We start from the raw sequence: 20560 nt of genomic DNA, 5'->3' as shown, positions 1-20560 counted from the left end.
TGGAAGCTTGTGGTCCTGGGGATTGCCATCGCCTGGTCCCATCAGGGTCTCCCTCTGCTCCAGTGTCTCTTCCCAGAAGTCTCTTTCTTTGGGAGATCTTCTGAGCTGGTTCTCTGATTTCCTTTGTCCCCCATCCTTTGTTTTCCATCTTTTTTTTTTTTAAAGATTTTATTTATTTATCAGAGAGAGAGAGAGGGAGAGAGCGAGCACAGGCAGACAGAATGGCAGCAGAGGCAGAGGGAGAAGCAGGCTCCCTGCCGAGCAAGGAGCCCGATGTGGGACTGGATCCCAGGACGCCGAGATCATGACCCGAGCCGAAGGCAGCTGCTTAACCAACTGAGCCACCCAGGGGTCCCTGTTTTCCATCTTTTATCATTTTGTTCCACCTGCAAGATTTCTAAAGCTTCATCTGTCATCTCCATCTCCCTCCTTTCTCATTCTTGAGTCCCCTCCCTTCACTCTCCCCTGCCGAGGCCCAACCCTTCCCCCCTCCCCGTTCTCCTTCTCTCCTGACTTGTGGCATCTCCTCTCAACTGTGTTGCATTTCTTCTCTCCCCTTCACTTCTTGCTTCCAGGCTTTTGCTTACTGTCAGTGTCGCCCTGTGCTCTCCCCTGTTATCCCCTTCTCTCAGCACCAAATGCCAACACGGAGAAAGCTGCCTTCCAGACCACTCCAATCCTGACAGTAAAAATCAGCCTGTTCTTTTATTTGTTCAGAAGAATGACCCCCCCACACACACCTCTGCCTCAAATTTGGGGGGGGGGCGGAGCATGCAGTCCGAGAACAAAGACCCTGGGATCCTCTGCCCCTGGGCCCAGGGCAATAGTTTTGCGGCAGAAGCACGGGATCCGAGGGGCCAGGGCTCAGGCACTGCGGTGAAGTGGGCGGGCACAGCAGGTGCTGCGGGGACTCCCGGGCCCACCTGGCACCTGAGGACACTGAGGCACACACGGAGGAGGCGGCCCTTAGCCGCTGGCTCAGGCCCGGACCTTGGGGCCCCGGGGGCCTCTGCAGGTGGCTAGGAGCCCGCCAGGTGCCGGTGGAAGTAGAGGCCGAAGAGGCTGGAGAGCAGTTGGCAGGCTGCTGTCCACCAGATGAGGAAGGTGAGGACGGCGCGGAGGAATAGAGGCGTGAGTAAGCTGCCCAGCGCCCCAGCGATCCGGGCCGCGGTCTGCTGAGCCTCGTCCTCCCCGAGGCCCACCAGGCGGTCGCGGGCTGAGGACGCGTTGGGGGACAGCGTGGGGACCGATCCCGGCCCCCAGGAGTAGCCGCCTGTGCGGAGAAGAGGGTGGAGGGAGGGAGGGGTAGAAGTACAGGCGCGGTTTGATTTCTGGGACCCTCCCCCAGCCACAGGCTTCACCTCTTACCCCAGCCCCCAGCCCCAACTCTTTATCTCCTGCCCCCCCACCCCAACTTCGGCCCGCCTCCTACTCGCCCCTCCTCCGGGCCCTCCAGGCTCCGCCCCCGCTTATTGCCAAGTCCCGCCCCGCCGCCACCTTGCTCCCTTTCAGCCGCGCGGTGCTTCGCTCCCCCGCCGCCCGCACCTCCACGCACCCGGCTCCGACCCTACGCGCCCCGAGCCGCTTCTCACCCAGCGTCTTGAGCAGCAGCGTGCAGCTGAGGGTGAGAATGAGCGGCGTCAGGTACTGCAGGCTCACCACCGTCACGTAGCAGTAGACGCGCACCACCTAGGGGGCCGGTAGCAGGGACTACGTGGGGGAGGGGGCTTTCTCGGCTTCCGGTAACCCTAAGCCTCAGGGACCGGGATCCCTGCCCTGAACCCCAGGTCCCCTCCCAACCTTCGGTGCCCATACCCGCCTCTGGATCTCACGGGCCTCTATGCGGCCGGCCTCCCGCCGCAGCTGCTCCACGCGGGCCTTGGCCAGGCACAGGTAGGCCTGCAGGTGAGGCCTGGTCACAGCCAGCCTTAGCAGGCACAAGGCCACCAGCACCCAGAGGCGCAGGGAGTCGAAGGCTGAGTCTGACAGCCTGTGGGGAGGGAAGTGAGGGGACTAGGGAAGCCTCCCCTGCTCCAGGATCACCCCCAGGAACCAAGGCTTCTCCCTGAGCCTCAGAGACTGGGCTACACAGCACTGACGCTACCCCCCTACCCTCACCCCCCCCCACACCCCGTCCAGGCACCACCGGATGCGCACAGGGGGAGGGGCACCTCCCCCAGGGGTGCCTGGTGCAGGAAGTCCCGTGCAATGGGCTTGGTCCAGAGCCACAGGATGATCAGAGGGGACACGAAGCTGGTATGCAGAAGGAACCTAGGGATAAGGGCACAGAGGAGTGAGGCCTGGGCACCCACCATCCCCCAGCCTCTCCTTTAGATTCCCACCTCCACCCGCCCGCCCCACCCCCCAGTCTGGCACTCTGCATTAACTGCAGCATGGGCCTGTCCTCCGACATGGTCAGTGCATCCAGGTGTGTCTGGGCCAGCCGCAGGCCTGGAAAGGTGAGGAAGGCACCCAGCATGGATCCCACGAATGCCAGCCCTATGCGGACGCCCAGCTTGGCCAAAGGGAGCCTGGGGAAGAAGAGAAGGGGCGGGAGGCCCCAAAGCCCGTTAGCACCACCCACCTAAAAGTCCCAGCCAGCCCTTGCCCCACCTCACTTCCCAGGACTCACGCCCAGTCCCAGCCCTGCGTCTTCAGAAGTGGCTCCAAGTTCTGGGTCATACTGGCCAGGCCTGGGGAAGACAAGGAGAGAGCAGTGTCTAGTAGACCCATGGAGACTCACTGTCTGCTCTGCCCCCATCCCAGACAGACTTTTGCTCCACTGGTAGGAATGTATCCATGGGAGCCAGCCCTGGGCCAGGCAAAAGGAAAACTTTATTGTGTTCTGGTTATGTGCATTTTTTGGTTTTGTTTTAAAGAACAAGAAAATGTATCAGGCAGACACCCTTGACTGGACTGGGCGAAAGAATGGTGGGGAGGGGGGACCACTGAGTCTGAGTTTCTGGGACTGTACCAGGAATCTGGAGGTGCATGAAGGACTCCCATAGGAGAAAGCCAAAATCCTTGAAAGAATCCTCAGTTCAGGCCCTCAGATTTTCCGCAGAGTAAAAGCAAATAAAAATGAGCTTACAACCCAAATCACCAAACACACCACTGAACAAATCACCATAAAGCGGCGGGGGGGGGGGTAGTTTAGACCCTACAGACTATAGAATCTTTGCAGGTGTTATTATGTGTGAAATTACTAAGGAAAATAACAGGTGGAATCACAGAACAGGCAACATGAGGCTACCTTAGATGACCAGATATATCTGCCAAGGAACCAGTTAAGCTCATCCAAAGGGAAAATACAATTATTGAAACGATAGGTTGTTAAATGGCATATTCAAAACAGCCAAAGAAAGAATGAATGAATTGGATCTGAAGAAATCACTCAGATTCCAACTCAGAAAGATAAAAAGGTAGGAAATGTGAAGGGAGATTAAGAGATAAAGAAGACAGAATAGAGAGTCCAGCATAAGTCAAATAAGAGCCCCAGAGAGAGAAGGAAGAGAGGATAAAGGAGGAGAGGGGATTTGGAAGTTGGAAAGACTGTGGAATGAATGACACACACAAAGTATATCAAACCAGAGTAATACAAAGAAATCCATACCTAGACACCGTAGTGAAACTGGAATACCAAAAACAAAGAGATCGCAAAGCAGCCAGGGATTTAAGACAGATCACCTATAGAGGAAAGACAATTAGACTGGCAGCCAATGTCAACAGCAACCACAGAAAAAGAACAAAAAGAAGGTGAAATGGTAAGATGGTAGAAACAATGCCAAATATGTCAGTAATCATAATAAATGTAAGCGGATTAAACTTTGAAGTTAAATGACACAGACTGTCAGACTTGAAACTATCTCGCTGTGTGTTTTTTAAGAGACATAACTCAATACAAGATCCCTGTAAGTTGGAAAAAAAAAAAGGATGTTAAAAAGATGTGACAAATACTAATCAAAAGAAAGATGGTGGGCGCCTGGGTGGCTCAGTGGGTTAAGCCGCTGCCTTCGGCTCAGGTCATGATCTCAGGGTCCTGGGATCGAGGCCCGCATTGGGCTCTCTGCTCGGCAGGGAGCCTGCTTCCTCCTCTCTGCCTGCCTCTTTGCCTGCTTGTGATCTCTCTCTGTCAAATAAATAAATAAAATCTTTAAAAAAAAAAAAGAAAGATGGTATTTTATATTTGAGAGTTGCTATGAGTATATCTTAAAAGTTTTCATTGTAAGGAAAAATAGTTGTATGTGTAAAAAAGGAAGTTAAGCAGATTTATTGTGATTGTTTTGTAATACATACAAATATTGAATCATTATATTGTGTATCTGATACTAACAATGTTGTATGTCAATTATATCTCAACTTCAAAAAAAAAAGCTGAAAGACTATATTATTACCAGATAAACTAGTGTAAGACAGAAGTATTAGAATCAGAAGTGGTTAATATACTATGATAAAATGGTTGATTCAGGGACGCCTGGGTGGCGCAGTTGGTTGAACGACTGCCTCCGGCTCAGGGCGTGATCCTGGAGTCCCGGGATCGAGTCCCACATCAGGCTCCCAGCTCCATGGGGAGTCTGCTTCGCTCTCTGACCTTCTCCTCGCTCATTCTCTCTCTCACTGTCTCTCTCTCTCAAATAAATAAAATAAAATCTTTAAAATAAAAAAAAAAATGGTTGATTCACCAGGTATATACAGAAATTCTACACTTGTAAATACCTTGTCAATTAGCCACAAAACATATAAAGAAAACACTGACTGGGGTGCCTGGGTGGCTCAGTCATTTAAGCATCTGACTCTTGATTTCAGCTCAGGTCATGATTTTAGGGTTGTGAGATTGGGCCCTGCACCAGGCTCAGCACTGGGCATGGAGCTTGCTTGGGATTCTCTCTCTTCTTTTGCCCCTTGCCCCCTCTAAAAAAAAAGAGAGAGAGAGAGAGAGAGAAAGGGAAAGAAAGAACGAACGAAAGAAAGAAAAATCATAATGGAAACTTTAAAATACAAAGAACTGTGTGATAATGAAGATTACAAATCAAAACTTAAAGTGGGACTTAGTAAAATATTTATAGCCTTCCATGCTAGAAATGCTAGAAAGAGAAATAGAAGAAGCTGAAAATTAATGAGCTAAATAGCCAACTAAGAAATTGGAAACAAGAAAAAGAAGGCTACCAGAATAATGCTAGAAAATCCAGAGGTCCTAGCCACACAAGAGAGAAAGACTGGAAAAGATAAGAGAAAAACCAAAAGAACCCACAATTCACTAAAAATACAATTGTACAGCAAGGTTGTCCCATGGAAAAACACTCAGTTTCATCCCTATTTCATAAGACAGTAGTGAACTACCAGGAGTTTAAGGGTTTATGCGAGAGGCAAAATTGAAATATCATGTCGGAAAATTTAAAATATCTTTCTGATTGTAGGGAAGAGAGGGGAATATCTTCAAGACAAAAATCAACTAAAATAAGGAACTGCTATTCATCAGAAGAAACCAGAGGTGAGGGCTGCAGCTATATTCAGTGGCTGAGCCCAAAACAGTGGTGTATTCATGTGCAGAGAATAATGCAAATGACGCTAAATGAATCTAGGTCAAGAGCATTAGAGGATTCTTCCTCTAGGAATCCTCATTAGAGGAATCTTCCAATCATTCTGCAGGTTTGGAATTTTTCAAAATAAAACATTTGAGGACAATTTTTTTTAAAAGATTTTATTTATTTGACAGACAGAGATAACAATTAGGCAGAGAGGCAGGCAGAGAGAGAGAGGAAGGGAAGCAGACTCCCTGCCGAGCAGAGAGCCCAATGCAGGGCTCGATCCCAGGACCCTGGGATCATGACCTGAGCTGAAAGCAGAGGCTTTAACCCACAGAGCCACCCAGGCGCCCCTTGAGGACAATTTTTTTAAGATTTTATTTTTAAGCAATCTCTACACCCAACACAGGACTTGAACTCACAACCCCGAGATCAAGAGTTGCATGCTCCACCCACTGAGCCAGACAGGTGCTCCACAATTTTTTTAAGACGAAAAAAAAAAAAAAAAAACCCACAAAGAAAGTAAAAAGCCATGCCACAGATTTGAAGACACACTCCCCATCCCCCACTTTAACTTCTTTAAAATTGAAATACACATGACCATTGATGACATGCACTAGTCTAAGTAACAAGTGTTTTTAATCTTTTTTCTGCGGTTCCAGAAATAATGATGTGTCATATTTCATAGAAGGAAGTATGCGCCACACATGTAACAAAGGATCAATTCCTATGGTATATAAAGAAACTCTACAAATCAACAAGAAAAAAAATAATAAAGATACACAGCCCAGAAAAGCTTCATAAAACATTGGATTCAGTGATGATGTCTTAGATCTGGCACCAAAAGTATGAGCAACAAAAGAAAATATAGACCAGTTGGACTCATGAGAATTAAAACATTTTGTACATCAAAAGATACTACCAATGGAGTGAAAAGGCAACCCACAGAATGGGAAAAATATTTGCAAATCATATATCTGATAAGGGATGAATATCCCAAATATATATACAGAACTCCTAAAACTCATCACCCCCCCAAAAAAAAAAAACAACAAAAAACCCAGGTTCAAAAATAGGCAAAGGGGGCATCTAGCTGGCTTAGTTGGTGGAACGTGTGACTCTTGATCTCAGAGTTGTAAGTTTGAGCCACAAGTTGGGTGTAGAGATTACTTGAAAATAAAATCTTTGAAAAAGAAAAAAAAAATAGACAAAGGAGTTAATAGATAATTTCTCCAAAGAAGATATACAGATGACCAACAAGAATAAGAAGATGGGGGCGCCTAGGTGGCTCAGTGGGTTAAGCCGCTGCTTTCGGCTCAGGTCATGATCTCAGAGTCCTGGGATCGAGTCCCGCATCGGGCTCTCTGCTCAGCAGGGAGCCTGCTTCCTCCTCTCTCTCTCTCTGCCTGCCTCTCTGCCTACTTGTGATCTCTTTCTGTCAAATAAATAAATAAAATCTTTAAAAAAAAAAAATAAGAAGAAGATGGGCTCAGGGGTGCCTGGGTAGCTCAGTGGGTTGAGCCTCTGCCTTCACTTCAGGTCATGATCTCAGGGTCCTGGAATCCAGCCCCACATCGGGCTCTCTGCTCGGTGGGGTGCCTGCTTCCCTTCTCTGCCTGCCTCTCTGCCTACTTGTGATCTCCCTTTCTGTTAAAAAAAAAAAAAGAAAGAAAGAAAGATGTGCTCAACATCACTCATCATTAGGCAAATACAAATAAAAACCACAATGAGATACCACTTCACACCCACTAGGATGGTCACTCTTAAGGAAAAAGAAAAGGAAGATAACACATGTTGTTGAGGATGTGGGGAAGTTGGAAATCTTGTGCACGGCTGGTAGGAATACAAAATGGTGCAGCCACCCAAGAAAACAAATTTGTTGACTCCTCAAAAAATTAAATAGAGAATTACTACATAATCCGGCAATTCCACCTCTGGATCTGTACCCAAAAGAATTAAAAGCGGGGACCTGTACACCCATGTTCATAGCAACACTATTCGCATCAGCTGAAACACAGGAGCAACAAAAATGTCCACCAATACATAAATGGGTGAGCAGAATGGGAAACACTATTCCTGCCAACGGAACACTATTCAGTGTTAAAAAGGGAGGAAATTTGAAGGCAGCGTGGATGAACCTTAAGGATATTATGCTGAATGAAATAAGCCAGGACAGGGCGCCTGGGTGGCTCAGGGAGCCTCTGCCTTCAGCTCAGGTCATGATCCCAAGGTCCTGGGATTGATCCCCATATCAGGCTCTCTGCTTAGCAGGAAGCCTGCTTCCTTCTCTCTCTCTCACTCTCTGCCTGCCTCTCTGTCTACTTGTGATCTCTGTCAAATAAATAAACCAAATCTTAAAAAAAAAAAAAAAAGGAAATAGGCCAGCACTGAAAGACAGCTATTGCATGATTGCCCTCATATGACGTGTCTAGGGTGGCTGGATTCCTAGAGACAGAAAGTAAGATGGCGGGCGCCAGGGGCTGGGGTGGGGGGAAATGGAGAGTCAGTGTTTAATGGGGACAGAGTTTCAGATTCGCAAGATGAAAAGGGTGGGGAACAGATGGTGGTGATGGTCACACGACAAGGTGAATGTGCTTAATGCCACTGAAATGGACTCTTAAAGACAATTAAAATAATAAATGGTATGTGTATTTTACCACAATAAAAAAAAAATGGAGGGAAAAACACATACCACCTCAAAGAAAAATGGGCAACAAACATGAACAGGCTCTTCAAAGAAGAGGAAACGAGAATCTTAACTAGACAGACAGGAAAAGCTGCTCAGCCTCCCAGGTAATCGGAGAAATGCACGTGAAGACCACTAAAGGCATCATTTCCCACCACTAGATGGACGAAAATCAAGCACTTCCCATAGACCTCAACTCACTTACAGCTGACCATGTCCCTGTAAGGTTCACCACCTTACAAGCAGGGAGGTGAGGCAAGGGGCTCGTGCAACTTCACCCATACTTGCCCAGGGTGGCTGGGACTGAGTCCGGGGGTCCACCCTCGGAAGCCCCGGCTGCATGGCTGGTGGGCATGGGAGAGAACTCTGGAAATGCCGAGGCACCATCTTATGAAGGTGAACACATCCCCCTTGTCCCCAGATCCCGTGCCCAAAAGAAATGCCTGCACATGCAGACAAAGAAAGGTACAAGAATGTTCCCTATAGCAACTGTGAAAAAAGCTCAAACCTGGAAACCACCTAGATGTCCAGCAACAGGACACCGGACAAATAAAGACAAGGGGCCTCACAACAGAGCGCCATTCATCTGTGTGAAGAGAGAAACGAAAGCTGCCCAGACCAACAGGGCCTCGTTCTGTAAACAATATCAAAAAGACTGGAAAGCACCAGCTGGCAGGTACATACTGGCTGACGCCACCCCAACAGCAAGCAAACTACGATGAATTCTTTAGGGACAGAAACATATGTGATGAATGGGGAGCCTGGGTGGCTCAGTGGGTTAAGCCGCTGCCTTTGGCTCAGGTCATGATCTCAGGGTCCTGGGATCGAGTCCCGCATCGGGCTCTCTGCTCAGCAGGGAGCCTACTTCCTCCTCTCTCTCTCTGCCTGCCTCTCTGCCTACTTGTCATCTCTGTCAAATAAATAAATAAAATCTTTAAAAAAAAAAAAGAATCCGACTCTTGGTCTCAGCTTGGGTCTTGAGTTCAGGATTGTGAAGTTTAAACCTTCCATTGGGCTCCACACTGGGCATGGAACCTACTTTAAAAAAAAAAAGGCAAAAAATGATAAACACAAGTATTGAGAGACTAGTTGGGGCTGTGAGTAAAAGAGGAAAGTGGGAGGATTGGAAAGAAGCACCAGAGACATGCAAGAACATTGGGAAGGTTCTAGTTCTCATTTAAGAAGTGAGGTTGTGGGATGCCTGGGTGGCTCAGTTGGTTAAGCAACTACCTTCAGTTCAGGTCAAGATCCTGGAATCCCAGGATTGAGTCCTGCAGGGGGCTCCTCCCTGCTCGGGAGAGAGTCTGCTTCTCCCTCTGACCTCTCCCCTCATATTCTCTCTCTTTCTCTCAAATAAATAAGTAAAACCTTAAAAAAATGAGTCTGTTACATTATTATTTTGCTTTGTAATTTACATATACCTGTTCTATACACATGCATATATATCAAACATTATATAATTTTAAAAACTGAAAAGCAGGGAGAATTGGTGAAGATAAAGGTCGAGGAGCACAGCAAGGCTGTGCACAGCAGAGTGAGTATTTTGATCTTTATCCAAAGACCACTAGAGTCTGGCATCAGGCAGAGAAGTGATATGATCCAGATTATATCTTTGAAAGATCATCCAAAGAGTAGAGAAAGTCAAAAGAAAAATGGGAAACTAAGAAAAAATATTTGCAACAACTATCACACACAAAAACTAATGTCTCTAATATATAAAGAGCTCCTACATATCAATAAAAGGGTCACTAGAAAACTGGGCAAAAGAACAGACCTTTCTGGAAGGCAGATAGAAATGACTTTTCCACCTCGGAAAAGATGCTCAACCTCGCCTACGTTTCACCCATCAGGTTACCCAAGACAAAAAAAAGTCCAAGGAAACACATTGGAGAGAATATGGGGAAGTAGGCACTTCGTTAATCTTTTCCTAAATGGCAATTTACAACACTATTGAAATTACAAATGCACTTACTTGCACAGGGTTGCCTTCCCATATGACTATGGGCTATGGGCTACGGGCTATTCCCATATGACACTGTTGTAACACAACATGGTTTTGAACAATAACATTTAATAGTGAAAGACTTAGATGTCCAGAAGTAGGGGACTGGTTAAATAATCATGAAACCTCGGGGCGCCTGGGTGGCTCAGTGGGTTAAGCCTCTGCCATCAGCTCAGTTCATGATCTCAGGGTCCTAGGATCGAGCCCCGCATCAGGCTCTCTGCTCAACGGGGAGCCTGCTTCCTCCTCTCTCTCTGCCTGCCTCTCTGCCTACTTGTGGTCTCTGTCTGTCAAATAAATAAATAAAGTCTTTTAAAAAAATCATGAAACCTCCATAAAATGAAATACTATGCGGGTGTTATAAAAAAAAAACCACACACACCACAAGCCCACCCACACTGTATGTTGTGTCAAGGGACAATCTCCAAATTGATGCTTTTTAAGGAAAAAAGGTGTAGAGCCATCAACACTACTGTTTTATGGGGATAAAGGAAAGTGGCCTCCCAGTTTTCCTCTTGGAAAGAGAGCCAACGTGGGTGATTTTTACTCTATGTATATCCTCTTGTACTTTGTGAACGCTGCGCCATTTACCCATTTCCTTCACCAAATTAAATTAGAATGGGGAAGTATGAAATCATTTCGGCTGCCTTGGAGAAGGGCAGAGGCGGGGAACAGAAGTGCCCTTCGAAGAACTACAGCTACAGGGGGCGCCTGGGGGGCTCAGTGGGTTAAAGCCTCTGCCTTCAGCTCAGGTCATGATCTCAGGGTCCTGGGATCGAGCCCCGCAGGGGGCTCTCTGCTCAGCGGGGAGACTGCTTCCCTTCCTCTCTCTGCCTGCTTCTCTGCCTACTTGTGATCTGTCTGTCAAATAAATAATAAAAAATAAAATAAAATCTTAACTACAGCTACGGGCCGCCATCAGAGGCAGCGAGACTGGACATCCTCTTACCCTAAAGCCCCAGGAGACCCCAGGACAGGAAGCAGCCCTAGAGACTACTCAGGCCCAAGGAGGCCCCCTCCCTTCACCTGTCCTGTGCTTCCTTGAGGGAGTGATGGGCATGGTGACCCCAAACGTTGCGCGTACCTGGCTCCAGGCCCAGCTCGAGAGTCTCCTCCTGGACCACCTGCACCAGCATGGCCAGGAGCAGGAAGAGGAAGGCAAAGGTGAGGCAGACAGAGCGTTCGCCCCCCTCCTCTGCACTGAAGTACAACCGGGTCACCATCAGGAACATCTTGCTGGGGGCAGGGCTAAGGAAGCCCGAAGCAGCTAGGGTGCCCCCTCCCCACTCCCCCACTCCCAGCCAGGGGTTCCCCCAACTGCAGAACCCACACACCAGCACTGGAGTCTGGCGTCTCGGGGAGCAAGGCGGTGACCCAGGAGAAGAGCGAGCCACCGAACAAGTTGAAGACAAGAGGTCCAGTGCGGCTCACGCCTATGTCCGCAGGCTTGGGGTGTGGGTGGGTGGCAGGTGTGCCTGGGCCTCCAGTTCGGCCTCAGCACACGACCTGTGGCCATTTCTTTCTTTCCTTTTTAAAAAACATTTATTTTAGAGAGAGAGAGAGAGCGCACGCGAGTGGTGGGGAGGAGCAGGGGAGGAGGGTGTGGGAGAGGGAAAGAATGTCAGGCAGACTCCATGTCAAGCTTGGAGCCCCAGGCAGGGGCCTCCATCCCAAGACACTGACACCATGATCCCAGCTGAAACCAAGAGTTGGGCACTCAACCAGGCACCCCCCACCCCCACCCCATGGCCATTTTTCCCTGAAAGAGCTAGCAAGTCCGTTTCTTCAGGAGGTCTGGCCTCCCTGACCCACCTAGTCCGGCTGCATTTGCAGCAGGGGAATTTCCGGTTCCTCTGAGAAGCTCTCAGAGATAAAAGGGCTGTCTGTATCCCGAATCTGCCCCGAAAGAGACCCATGGGGCTTTCCAGAACAAGTTTGGGCTTCAAGATGGACTTTTCTGCACAAACCCATTCCATGAGCGCATTTTCTCAGACTTGGGTCCTCAGTGTCACAGGTTTGCCTCTGCTCCCGGAGCAGCTTCATAAAAAAAACACAGCAGAGGGAGGCTGGGTGGCTCTGTGGGGTTAAGATCCCAGGGTCCTGGAATCGAGCCCCACATCGGGCTCCCTGCTCAGCAGGAAGCCAGTTTTTCCCTCTCCTTCTCCCTCTGCCTGCCACTCTCCCTGCTTGTTCTCTCTCTCTCTCAATGTCAAATAAATAAATAAATAAATCTTTTTTTTTTTTTTTAATTTAAAAAAAAAGGGAAAAAAAAAAAAAAGCAGAGGGGACATCTCTTTTCCTGTCCCTGTATCTGGGCCGATGACTTGCTTTGACCAAGAGAAGGGACAGGGATGGGGGTGGGCCAACTTCCTGCAAAGCCTCAGGAGGCTGGCAGCACCCCTTCCTCCTTGCTGGTGTTTCTGCTGCAAGGAGGAAGCCTGGCTTACCCTGCTGGAGGGTGGGACCCCTCAGAGCAGAGATAAGGCTGTGGCCCAGGAGCAGATCAAATAGAATAGTGGCCGTTTTACTCCACCACCCAGCTCTGGGGAGTTTTGTGGGACAGCAGCTGGTAACTGATATACCAATTTCGGGACAGGGGGGAAGGAAAGCTCCAGCCCGGCTCCCACATGCCTCCCGCCTCCCTGACCGTTTCGGCAGCCTGAGGAAGGATACACGGAGAAGGCGACGGTGAGCAGGCACCAGAACACAGCGATGTTGGTCTCTTTGGCCGGGCCCAGCACATAGTAGTAGGCCTCTGTGAAGACATACACGCCGCACGAGTACACGGCGAAGTCCACGAACCACTGGTACTCCAGGAAGAAGCGCAGGACTGCGGGGAGTCTGCGGCTCAGTCCGCAGCCCCGCGCAGGACACCCCCTCACCAATCCCCCCGGGGTGTAGGCTGAGGCTGGGATGCTGGGGACCCAGCTGGACGGTTACCGAGGGCATCAACCGCTGTGAGGGGGCAGGTCTCCAGCTGGAAAGGGGCATCTCGGGGCACAGACAAGGGCTTTTCTTCACTATAGCCATTGGCCCACCTGTTGGGGGAGGGGGGAGGCGGTAAGGAGAGGAGGAGTGTCAGACCAGCATCCTCTGTTCTCTCCTCCCCAGCCAGACATGGCAGCCCTCCCCACACCAGTCTGGAAGGTTCCACTGTGCCATCCTCGGAACACAGGAGGAGCTGACTTGGGAGGTGCCTTCTCCCCAGCCGGGGTCTCGGCACACCTGGGTGCGGAGGCCACCTGCTCACAGGGCTGGCCCAGAGCAAACTGTCAGCTAGAGGCAACCAAGGAATGACACGGACATCTTCTTAACCTGGGGTGTCCACCACTCTCCTCGGTGCCCAGAACTGCACCTGGAAGGGAAGCTGTTCCCCTAAGTCTGGGGCCTCACTCACCGCTCCTTCCTGCCTCTGGGCCTCGGTGGCTTTCCCTCCAGGGCCCGAAGCTCTTCCTCAGTAGGGTGCTTGTATCGGAAGAGACTGAGGGCAAAGACGGGAAGTCAGGAAAGGTCCAGCATGGCAATGAATCCTCAAACCCAGGACTGGTGTCAGGGGGGAGACCTGGACCCAAAATGCATGGGGATAGGATAGGCAGGGGCTATGCAAAACCAGGGGAACGCCTGGGGGAGTGGGCTGGGGGCTTGCTGGGGGGAACGCCGTGAGCAGCTCTGGGGAGATGGCAGGGTGGTGGGGAGTCCCGGACACCCCTGAATCTGCCGGCTATCTCTTCTGGTGGAGCAGGCGTGTGCCTTGTCCTGAAGGGAAAGTTCAGTTTCCACTAGGTCTCAGAAAGGGTCCGAGATCCCAACAGGGACAAAAAGCACTGCAGGAAACAGATCTACAGCGAGAGTAGTGTGGAAGGGGGTTTAGATTCCAGGAAGGCAGGAGTGGGGGAAAGCAGCTGCTCTTCCCAGTGTGGAAATGTGGTCTCGCGGGTGTGGACACCTGTCAAAACGGATCCAACTGTGTGCTTCAAATATCTGCAGTTTATTGTATGTCAGTTATATCTCAATAAGGTTGTTTTTTAAAAACTAAATACACTTTGGAGGGCGCAAGGCAGGGATGGGAGGAAGCCGAGGGGGCGGGGCCCGGTGGGGGCTCCTCCCACCGCCCGGGGCGGGGCTGCGGCTCACCTGCCGTTGCAGAGCAGCCAGCGTGCGAAGGAGCAGTGCGGTGCCAGCCTGTGCATGAGGGTGGCGGTGAGCAGCGTCACCACCAGCTGCACTCCCAGGACCGCCTGGGGGGAGGGGACACGAAGGGCAGTGCCTGCCAGGAGGTCACAAGCTCACTGCCTCAGAACTCAGGCTATTTATAGAGAGGCTGGGGCCAGGTTGGAGAGGGTGGGCGTCCTGGGTTCCAGCTGAGTCTTGAAGGAGGGTCCTATGGTGGACTCAGACTCAACTGGGGGAGCCCCTGCTGTGTGTGGATTCCCGCACTCCCTACCACCCCCACCTAGCTGCGGGGTAGGGTGGTGGAGAGCTCACGCTGGGGTTCGCTTCTGGCCTTTGCTATGGATTTCAGGTATTCATCTCCCTGAGGCCTCAGTTTCCCCATCTGGAAATGAGGTGCTGCCTATTTTGTTTCATGTACTGTCGAGACCACTATCCGGACCTACAAGGAGCACAGCCAGTGAAAGAGGCTCCCCCTCCGTAGTTCCCCCTGGCAGCTCCGCGTCCCTCTTTCCCACCGGAAATTATCCTCATGATTCCATCGCCCTCTCCTTCTCCCTCCCTTTGTAACCAACCTCCTTGAAAAGCCTATTTCTGGCCACTACCAGTCTCAGGACAAAAGACTTACACATATGAAGGGGATGGCTTTTTAAATTAGGAATTTCTCACTAAGTTCTACATAACAAAGTTTTTACCAATTCATAACACGTTTTTGTATATTAATTTTAAAACGTTTTAGAAGAAATGCTTTTGGTAATCAGTCTGAAGCTGGGTTTTCCTGCTTGAATGCAGTAAATACCAATTTGGTATCAGTAATTATGCAATTATATAAAATTATGTGCTCAGGAGTGCTGTCGACTAGTATTATGATATTATAATTAACAACTAAAATGAAATAAAGATTACTTTAATATTAAAATTAATTATTAAAATTATCCTTTTAATCAGGCAAGACTACGCTGACTTCAGTAGGAAAAGCTCTAATGGGATGGGTATCAGGCCAACACAGTAATTCAGAACCACTGCTGAGAAATCCATCATTAAGATAACTAACAGGATATTTTCTCTATGCCTATAACTTGTAAACCAGAAACATTCTCTCAGTAATGAGGTCAGGGCCCCAACTTTCTGGTCATTAAATCTCACTGCCCACTCTCCCTAACTCCCAAGTGCTGGCTGGCTAGGGGTCACTAAAGACCGTGGGGACAAGCACAGTCAGGGAGCCCCAAGATCAGTGAAGCGGGCCTCTCGGAGGGCCGCGGCTCCGCCTACGATCCTCTCCAGTCCTTTCCCGTGCCACCCCCAGCCTCCCATCCCCGACTCTGCAGACATCAGATCCTGGGGCTCCCCTAATGATTTTCCTCTTCCCTCTGTGGCCTCCACCCTGTGACTCAATCTCCTGCTAGGTTTTTAACCACCTACGGCCCTGCACGACCCCAACACAGCGGCACCTCTAGCCTGCACCTCTATGCGTAGCGCGCAGACCATCTAGGTCTCTAAAGGCCCCAGTACCCGCCCCTAACTCCCCGCGGACACAGCACTCGGCCCTTTCCGGCGAGTGGTGAGGTCAGTCAACATCCAAATCCTTTTTGCAGCCTGCAACTCTTGGCGGGCCCAACTCAAGACACCCTGCCTCTCACTGGCCGGCTTTCTCCGTAGCCCTCTCTGCGTCAATTCACTGGGGTCTCAGAGGCCCTCCCAGACCCCTGGCCTCTCCACTGCAGATACCTATCACGCTCTGACACCTCCCAGGGAGGAGACCATTGTTCAAGCTTCCGTCCCAGCACCTGGGACAGGCAGGAGGGAGAGAAGACTTAGGAGAAGCAGGGAGGAAGGGAAGAAGGGAAGGAAGACAAGCTTCCCTTCACCTGAAGCTCCTGAGGTCTGTCCAGGGATATATTTCAAGCCCCGCCCCCCAGCAGCCTCAGGTCTTGTCCCGCCTCTGCAGATTTCCAAAGATACCTGGAGCCTCCCATCAGCTCACGTCCCTTTCCTGCTCAGTCTTTCCCTGGACCTACAATCTGAGAATAGGAGACTCCTGCTACCTGCTAACACCAATAAGGCTTTCCTCCATCCTGTTCTCGAGAACCCTTCCGATTATCTCCCATTCCTTCCCGCACCCAGGCCTGGAACCATGTCCACTTTTCAGGTTCAAGCGCACTTCCAACGCCCCTCCTTGGGGAATCCTCCACGCAGGGTCCGGTCGTCCTCAGGGGCCCCTCCTCTGCCCAGGTCGAACATTTAGGGTTTGGGAGTTCCCGCTCTCGCCCCGCATCAGCCCGACCCACCCACAGTGGCCAGGCTAAGTCTGAAGAATAAACTCAATAGGTTGGACCCAGGACTGCGTGAGACCTGAAGCTTCCGACTGTGCTGTCTCCGATTCTGGGACCCTCGCCCGCCCCAAAGCCACCCAGATCCCCTTGGCTTGGCTTCTCCTCTCAGGGCTCTCCCTGGCCCTTCCACACACCTAAATCCACGCAGCTGCCCTCATGCTTCCGCAGGACCCATGTCGCCAGCCTGGGCTCCAACGGGACCCCCAAATTCCCCAGCGAGGATCTGTGCGTTCCCCAGTCCCCTTCGCGGGGTTGTGATCCCTCGGCAGGACCTCAGGCCCCTAGAGGGCCCTCAGAGATCTTGCAAAATTCCCGAACGCTTGGAAGCCTCCAATTCTTTAGGCAGAATCCCCAACCCCCACATAGGTCCTGCAGGGAGACTGAACCCAGAGAGGGGCACATGGCCCTCAGCGCGACCCAGAGTCCCTCAGAGTTCCCAATCCCCACAAAGGGATCCCAGTCCCCTCGGTGTTTCCCTGGACCCCCTCAGCTGGATCTCCTGCCCCTCAGTCAAGCCCCCCACCCACCCACACCATGCCGCTGGCTGCCGGCTCACCATGTCGCCGGCGGGAGCGCGGTCCGCTGACCTGAAGCTCCGGGCGGCTCTCGGGAATCCAGCCAATCAGAGCCCGACCTTTCTGACAAACAGCCCGTAGGACCAATTGTCAGGCTGTAGCTGGAGCAAACCACGAGGGACACGAGGTCGCTCGCGTTGCATGCTGGAAATTGTAGTTCGAAGACCCAGGGCAAGATCAGGCACCCGTGGAGTCAGGACTCTCTGGTACCCTGTGTGGCTGCCCTCTCTTGAGATTTAGTCTCCGAGCCTCTGCACCCACCTCGCAGGTCTGAGACAAATTCACTCTCCCGCTGGAGAGTTCTGAGTGTGGAACTGTGTGAACTCCCCTGATCAAGAGCATTTGCTGGCTCCCACTGACTGGACTCCCAAGTGCTCATAGTCTCATAGTAAAGTCTCTGCCTGATTTCAGTCGGCCGCCAGCATATTGTATACACTAGAATACAGCTTGCCACTGGCCATGCTATCTGCAAATGCTATCTTTCATCTTAGAATACCTCCTTTCTCAATCTTTCTCATTTAGCAAAGCCTTATTCATTTCTATAAGTCAGGACTCTGAATGAACACACACACACACACGCACACACACACACACACACCCCAACTCAAATGGGCTCCAGCAAAAAAAGGGAAAATTTTGTGACAAAGAACTCTAAAAGCATAGTGAGCTTCAGGCATGGCTAGATCAAGGACAAAAAAAAAGTCAGTCTCTAGAATCCAATATATTGTGTTTTGAGGCTTGGAGGAAAGGGCTTCTAGCATAGGTACTTAAGTTTTTATGGATAAGTGTGTCTACTTGAGTGTGGACATATATGTGGGTATGATGAGATGTCTGAGCTGTTTTTCTTTTTTTAACTTTTTAAAAGTTTTTTTTAAAAGATTTTATTTGACAAAGATAGAGAGATCACAAGTAGGTAGAGCAGCAGGCAGAGAGAGAGGGGGAAGCACGCTCGCCACTGAGCAGCAAGACCAATGCAGGGCTTGATCCCAGGACCCTGAGATCATGACCTGAGTCGAAGGCAGAGGCTTAACCCATTGAGCCACCCAGATGCCCCTCCTTTATTTTATTTTATTTTATTTTATTTTTTTTGAGAGAGAGAGGGAGAGCAAGTGAGAGAGAGAGCTTGAACTGGGGGGAGGGGCAGAGGGAGAGAAACAAGCAGACTCCCCGCTGAGCAGGGAGCCCAATGTGGGGGCTCAACCCCAGGATCCTAGGATCATGACCTGAGCCAAAGGCAGTCACTTAACTGAGTCACCCAGGCACCCTAGATGTCTGAGGATTTTTATGGGGCCTGTGAGAGGGGCCTATATAGTTGATTGCCTTGTCTCTGTGGGTGTTATTGGTTTTTTAGATTTTTTTTTTTTTGACAGGCAGAGATCACAAGTAGGCAGAGGGAGAGTGGGAAGCAGGCTCCCCGTTGAGCAGAGAGCCTGATGCTGGGCTCAATCCCAGGACCCTGGGATCATGACCTGAGCTGAAAGCAGAGGCTTTAACCCACTGAGCCACCCAAGCGCCCCTCTGTGGGCGTTTTTGTCTTTGTTTATGAGCACATGTGGATGTCTGTTTGCAGGGGATTCACTGTAGTTTTGGTCCTGTGAACTCAGAGAGTGTCCTATGGAGAGAAGATGGGTGATAGCTTTGGTGAGGGGCACTGGGATTTCCCTGGACCAACACGGTTCTGTGAGCCAATCTATGAATCCACGAGGGATTCAAGGAAGCTGGGATTTCGGAAGGGTGTCAGAGAAGGGGACCAAGAAAGAAAGGAGGGACATTTGCTGCAGGTCCTCCGAATACCAGGCTGGGAGGGGTTGCTGACACTTGTGCTCCTTCCAGTAGGTTGAAGTGGCAGGACGATTGTCTCCATTTCATTGACGAAGACACTGAGGCTCTGGGAGGCCCGAATCTCTACATGACACCTTGACCTCTCCTCCTGGACCCAGGGCTTACGAGTTTAGGTGTCCCAGAGGCGCCCATGTGGTGAACCACGGGAAATTCACACAGGCCGTCCTGATCTTCCCTCCAGCAGCTCCCCATCCTCCACAAGCTCTGGAGTTGACCTTGACTCCTCTCTCACCCATACGTGATCTGTCAGACCCTCCTGATGATGGTTCCACCTTCCAAGCGTAGCCAGTCTCACCAGCCCCATGACCTCCACCCAATCAACTTATCCCCACCGCAGTCCCCAGCTCCCCGATCTCTGGCTTCCACCCCCACACCTCACCTCACCACCCCCCACAGTCTATTTTTCCCAGAACAGCTTGAGGACACCTCTTAACACTTAAGCCAGACAATGTCCCTCCTTTGTTCTAAAATGGACACTCCTTACTCTCTACTCTACATTGGACGTGCATGTTATCTGTTCCACACTGGACACTCCTTGTTCTCTGTTCTCCACTGGGTGAATACACATTCCCTGTCCTGCACTGGGTACTCCATGTTCCCTGATCCCTCACTAGACACTACCTATGTCTGTCTGTATTAACCTCCCAGCTTCCCTGACTACACTGAAGTCCACACTCTCATTCCACCATCTCTGTGTATGATGCTCTGGAAAATGCATCTCTCAGGTTTCCGATTCCCGTGACTGCATTTGTGCCACAATTCCCATGATGCTTTCAGCCAGTGACTGAGCTCCTGGGAGACTCAGGTTCCCTCTGATGGTGACAATGGCTCCAACTGACATCACCATGGTGTCCTTAGAAAGGCTGGCAGAGGACACTTTCACACAACCCTCACTGTTCCCCACCCTTCTCGGGAAGAGCCAGCAGGTACAGAGCTGGAGTCTGGAAAAAGGTGTTTTCAGAAGCCAGGAGCCTGCTGCTCACTGACCTCTTGTTACCCAGGAGACCCCAAGCTGTACAGTATAATTATACATGTGCAGGCAATATGTGACACAGTCCTTTCTGAGTCCCCAGGCTCAGACCCTGAAAACATGTGGTGAAGCCCCTGGAAGGCAAGAAGGATTTTATCTTTTAATTACTTTTTTTTTTTTTTTAAACTTTTGAGCAGGGAGTACTTTTAAGCAAAGCTCGCTCTTGGGCGCCGCCTAATGGACGATGGCGAAAGTGCACTCTCCCAAGATGGGCATGCAGAACCACACCCACCCGCCCATGCCCCCCAACCCCGAGTCTTTGAAATCAGCCCATATTTTTAGGAACCCGACACGGGGTACTTAACCTGTGGGCACTGACTTCAGGGGCTGGCCTGGCTTCCTGTTCCCCGTGAAGGTGAGATCCAGAGGCTAAGAAGGGACCCTCTCCAGCCTTGCC

General features: G+C 50.5%; 1 protein-coding gene across 3 annotated transcripts; it reads right to left on the bottom strand.

The window, feature by feature from the left end:
- Window positions 1–680: 680 nt before the first annotated feature.
- TMEM161A (transmembrane protein 161A) lies at window positions 681–17303 on the bottom strand. 3 transcript variants are annotated; one of them, XM_044253799.1, is made up of 12 exons: window positions 17273–17303; window positions 14348–14451; window positions 13611–13694; window positions 13154–13251; window positions 12887–13043; window positions 11298–11449; window positions 2633–2693; window positions 2388–2531; window positions 2158–2271; window positions 1816–1990; window positions 1593–1689; window positions 681–1273 (listed from the first exon to the last, which is right to left on the bottom strand). In XM_044253799.1, exons 1-12 carry the CDS (start codon window positions 17273–17275, stop codon window positions 1020–1022), a joined length of 1443 nt encoding a protein of 480 aa, XP_044109734.1. In that variant the 5' UTR covers window positions 17276–17303; the 3' UTR covers window positions 681–1019. The 3 variants fall into 3 exon arrangements, with proteins under 3 accessions (XP_044109734.1, XP_044109735.1, XP_044109736.1); XM_044253800.1 differs by having other exon boundaries at window positions 12887–12968; XM_044253801.1 differs by lacking the exon at window positions 11298–11449 and having other exon boundaries at window positions 12861–13043.
- Window positions 17304–20560: the final 3257 nt, after the last annotated feature.

The sequence above is a fragment of the Neovison vison genome, chromosome 6 (assembly GCF_020171115.1).
Source record: "Neovison vison isolate M4711 chromosome 6, ASM_NN_V1, whole genome shotgun sequence".
NCBI lineage: Eukaryota > Metazoa > Chordata > Mammalia > Carnivora > Mustelidae > Neogale > Neogale vison.
The sequence above is the reverse complement of the archived record's forward strand: the minus strand, read 5'-3'. Positions and strand labels throughout refer to the sequence as shown.

Excerpts from the sequence above, each read along its gene's own strand:
- TMEM161A (XM_044253799.1), bottom strand. Across the intron at positions 13,252-13,610 it reads CCCAGAGGCAGGAAGGAGCG|GTGGGCCAATGGCTATAGTG; the intron begins GTGAGTGAGGCC and ends CTCCCCCAACAG. Across the intron at positions 1,690-1,815 it reads CCCGTGAGATCCAGAGGCGG|GTGGTGCGCGTCTACTGCTA; the intron begins GTATGGGCACCG and ends CCGGCCCCCTAG.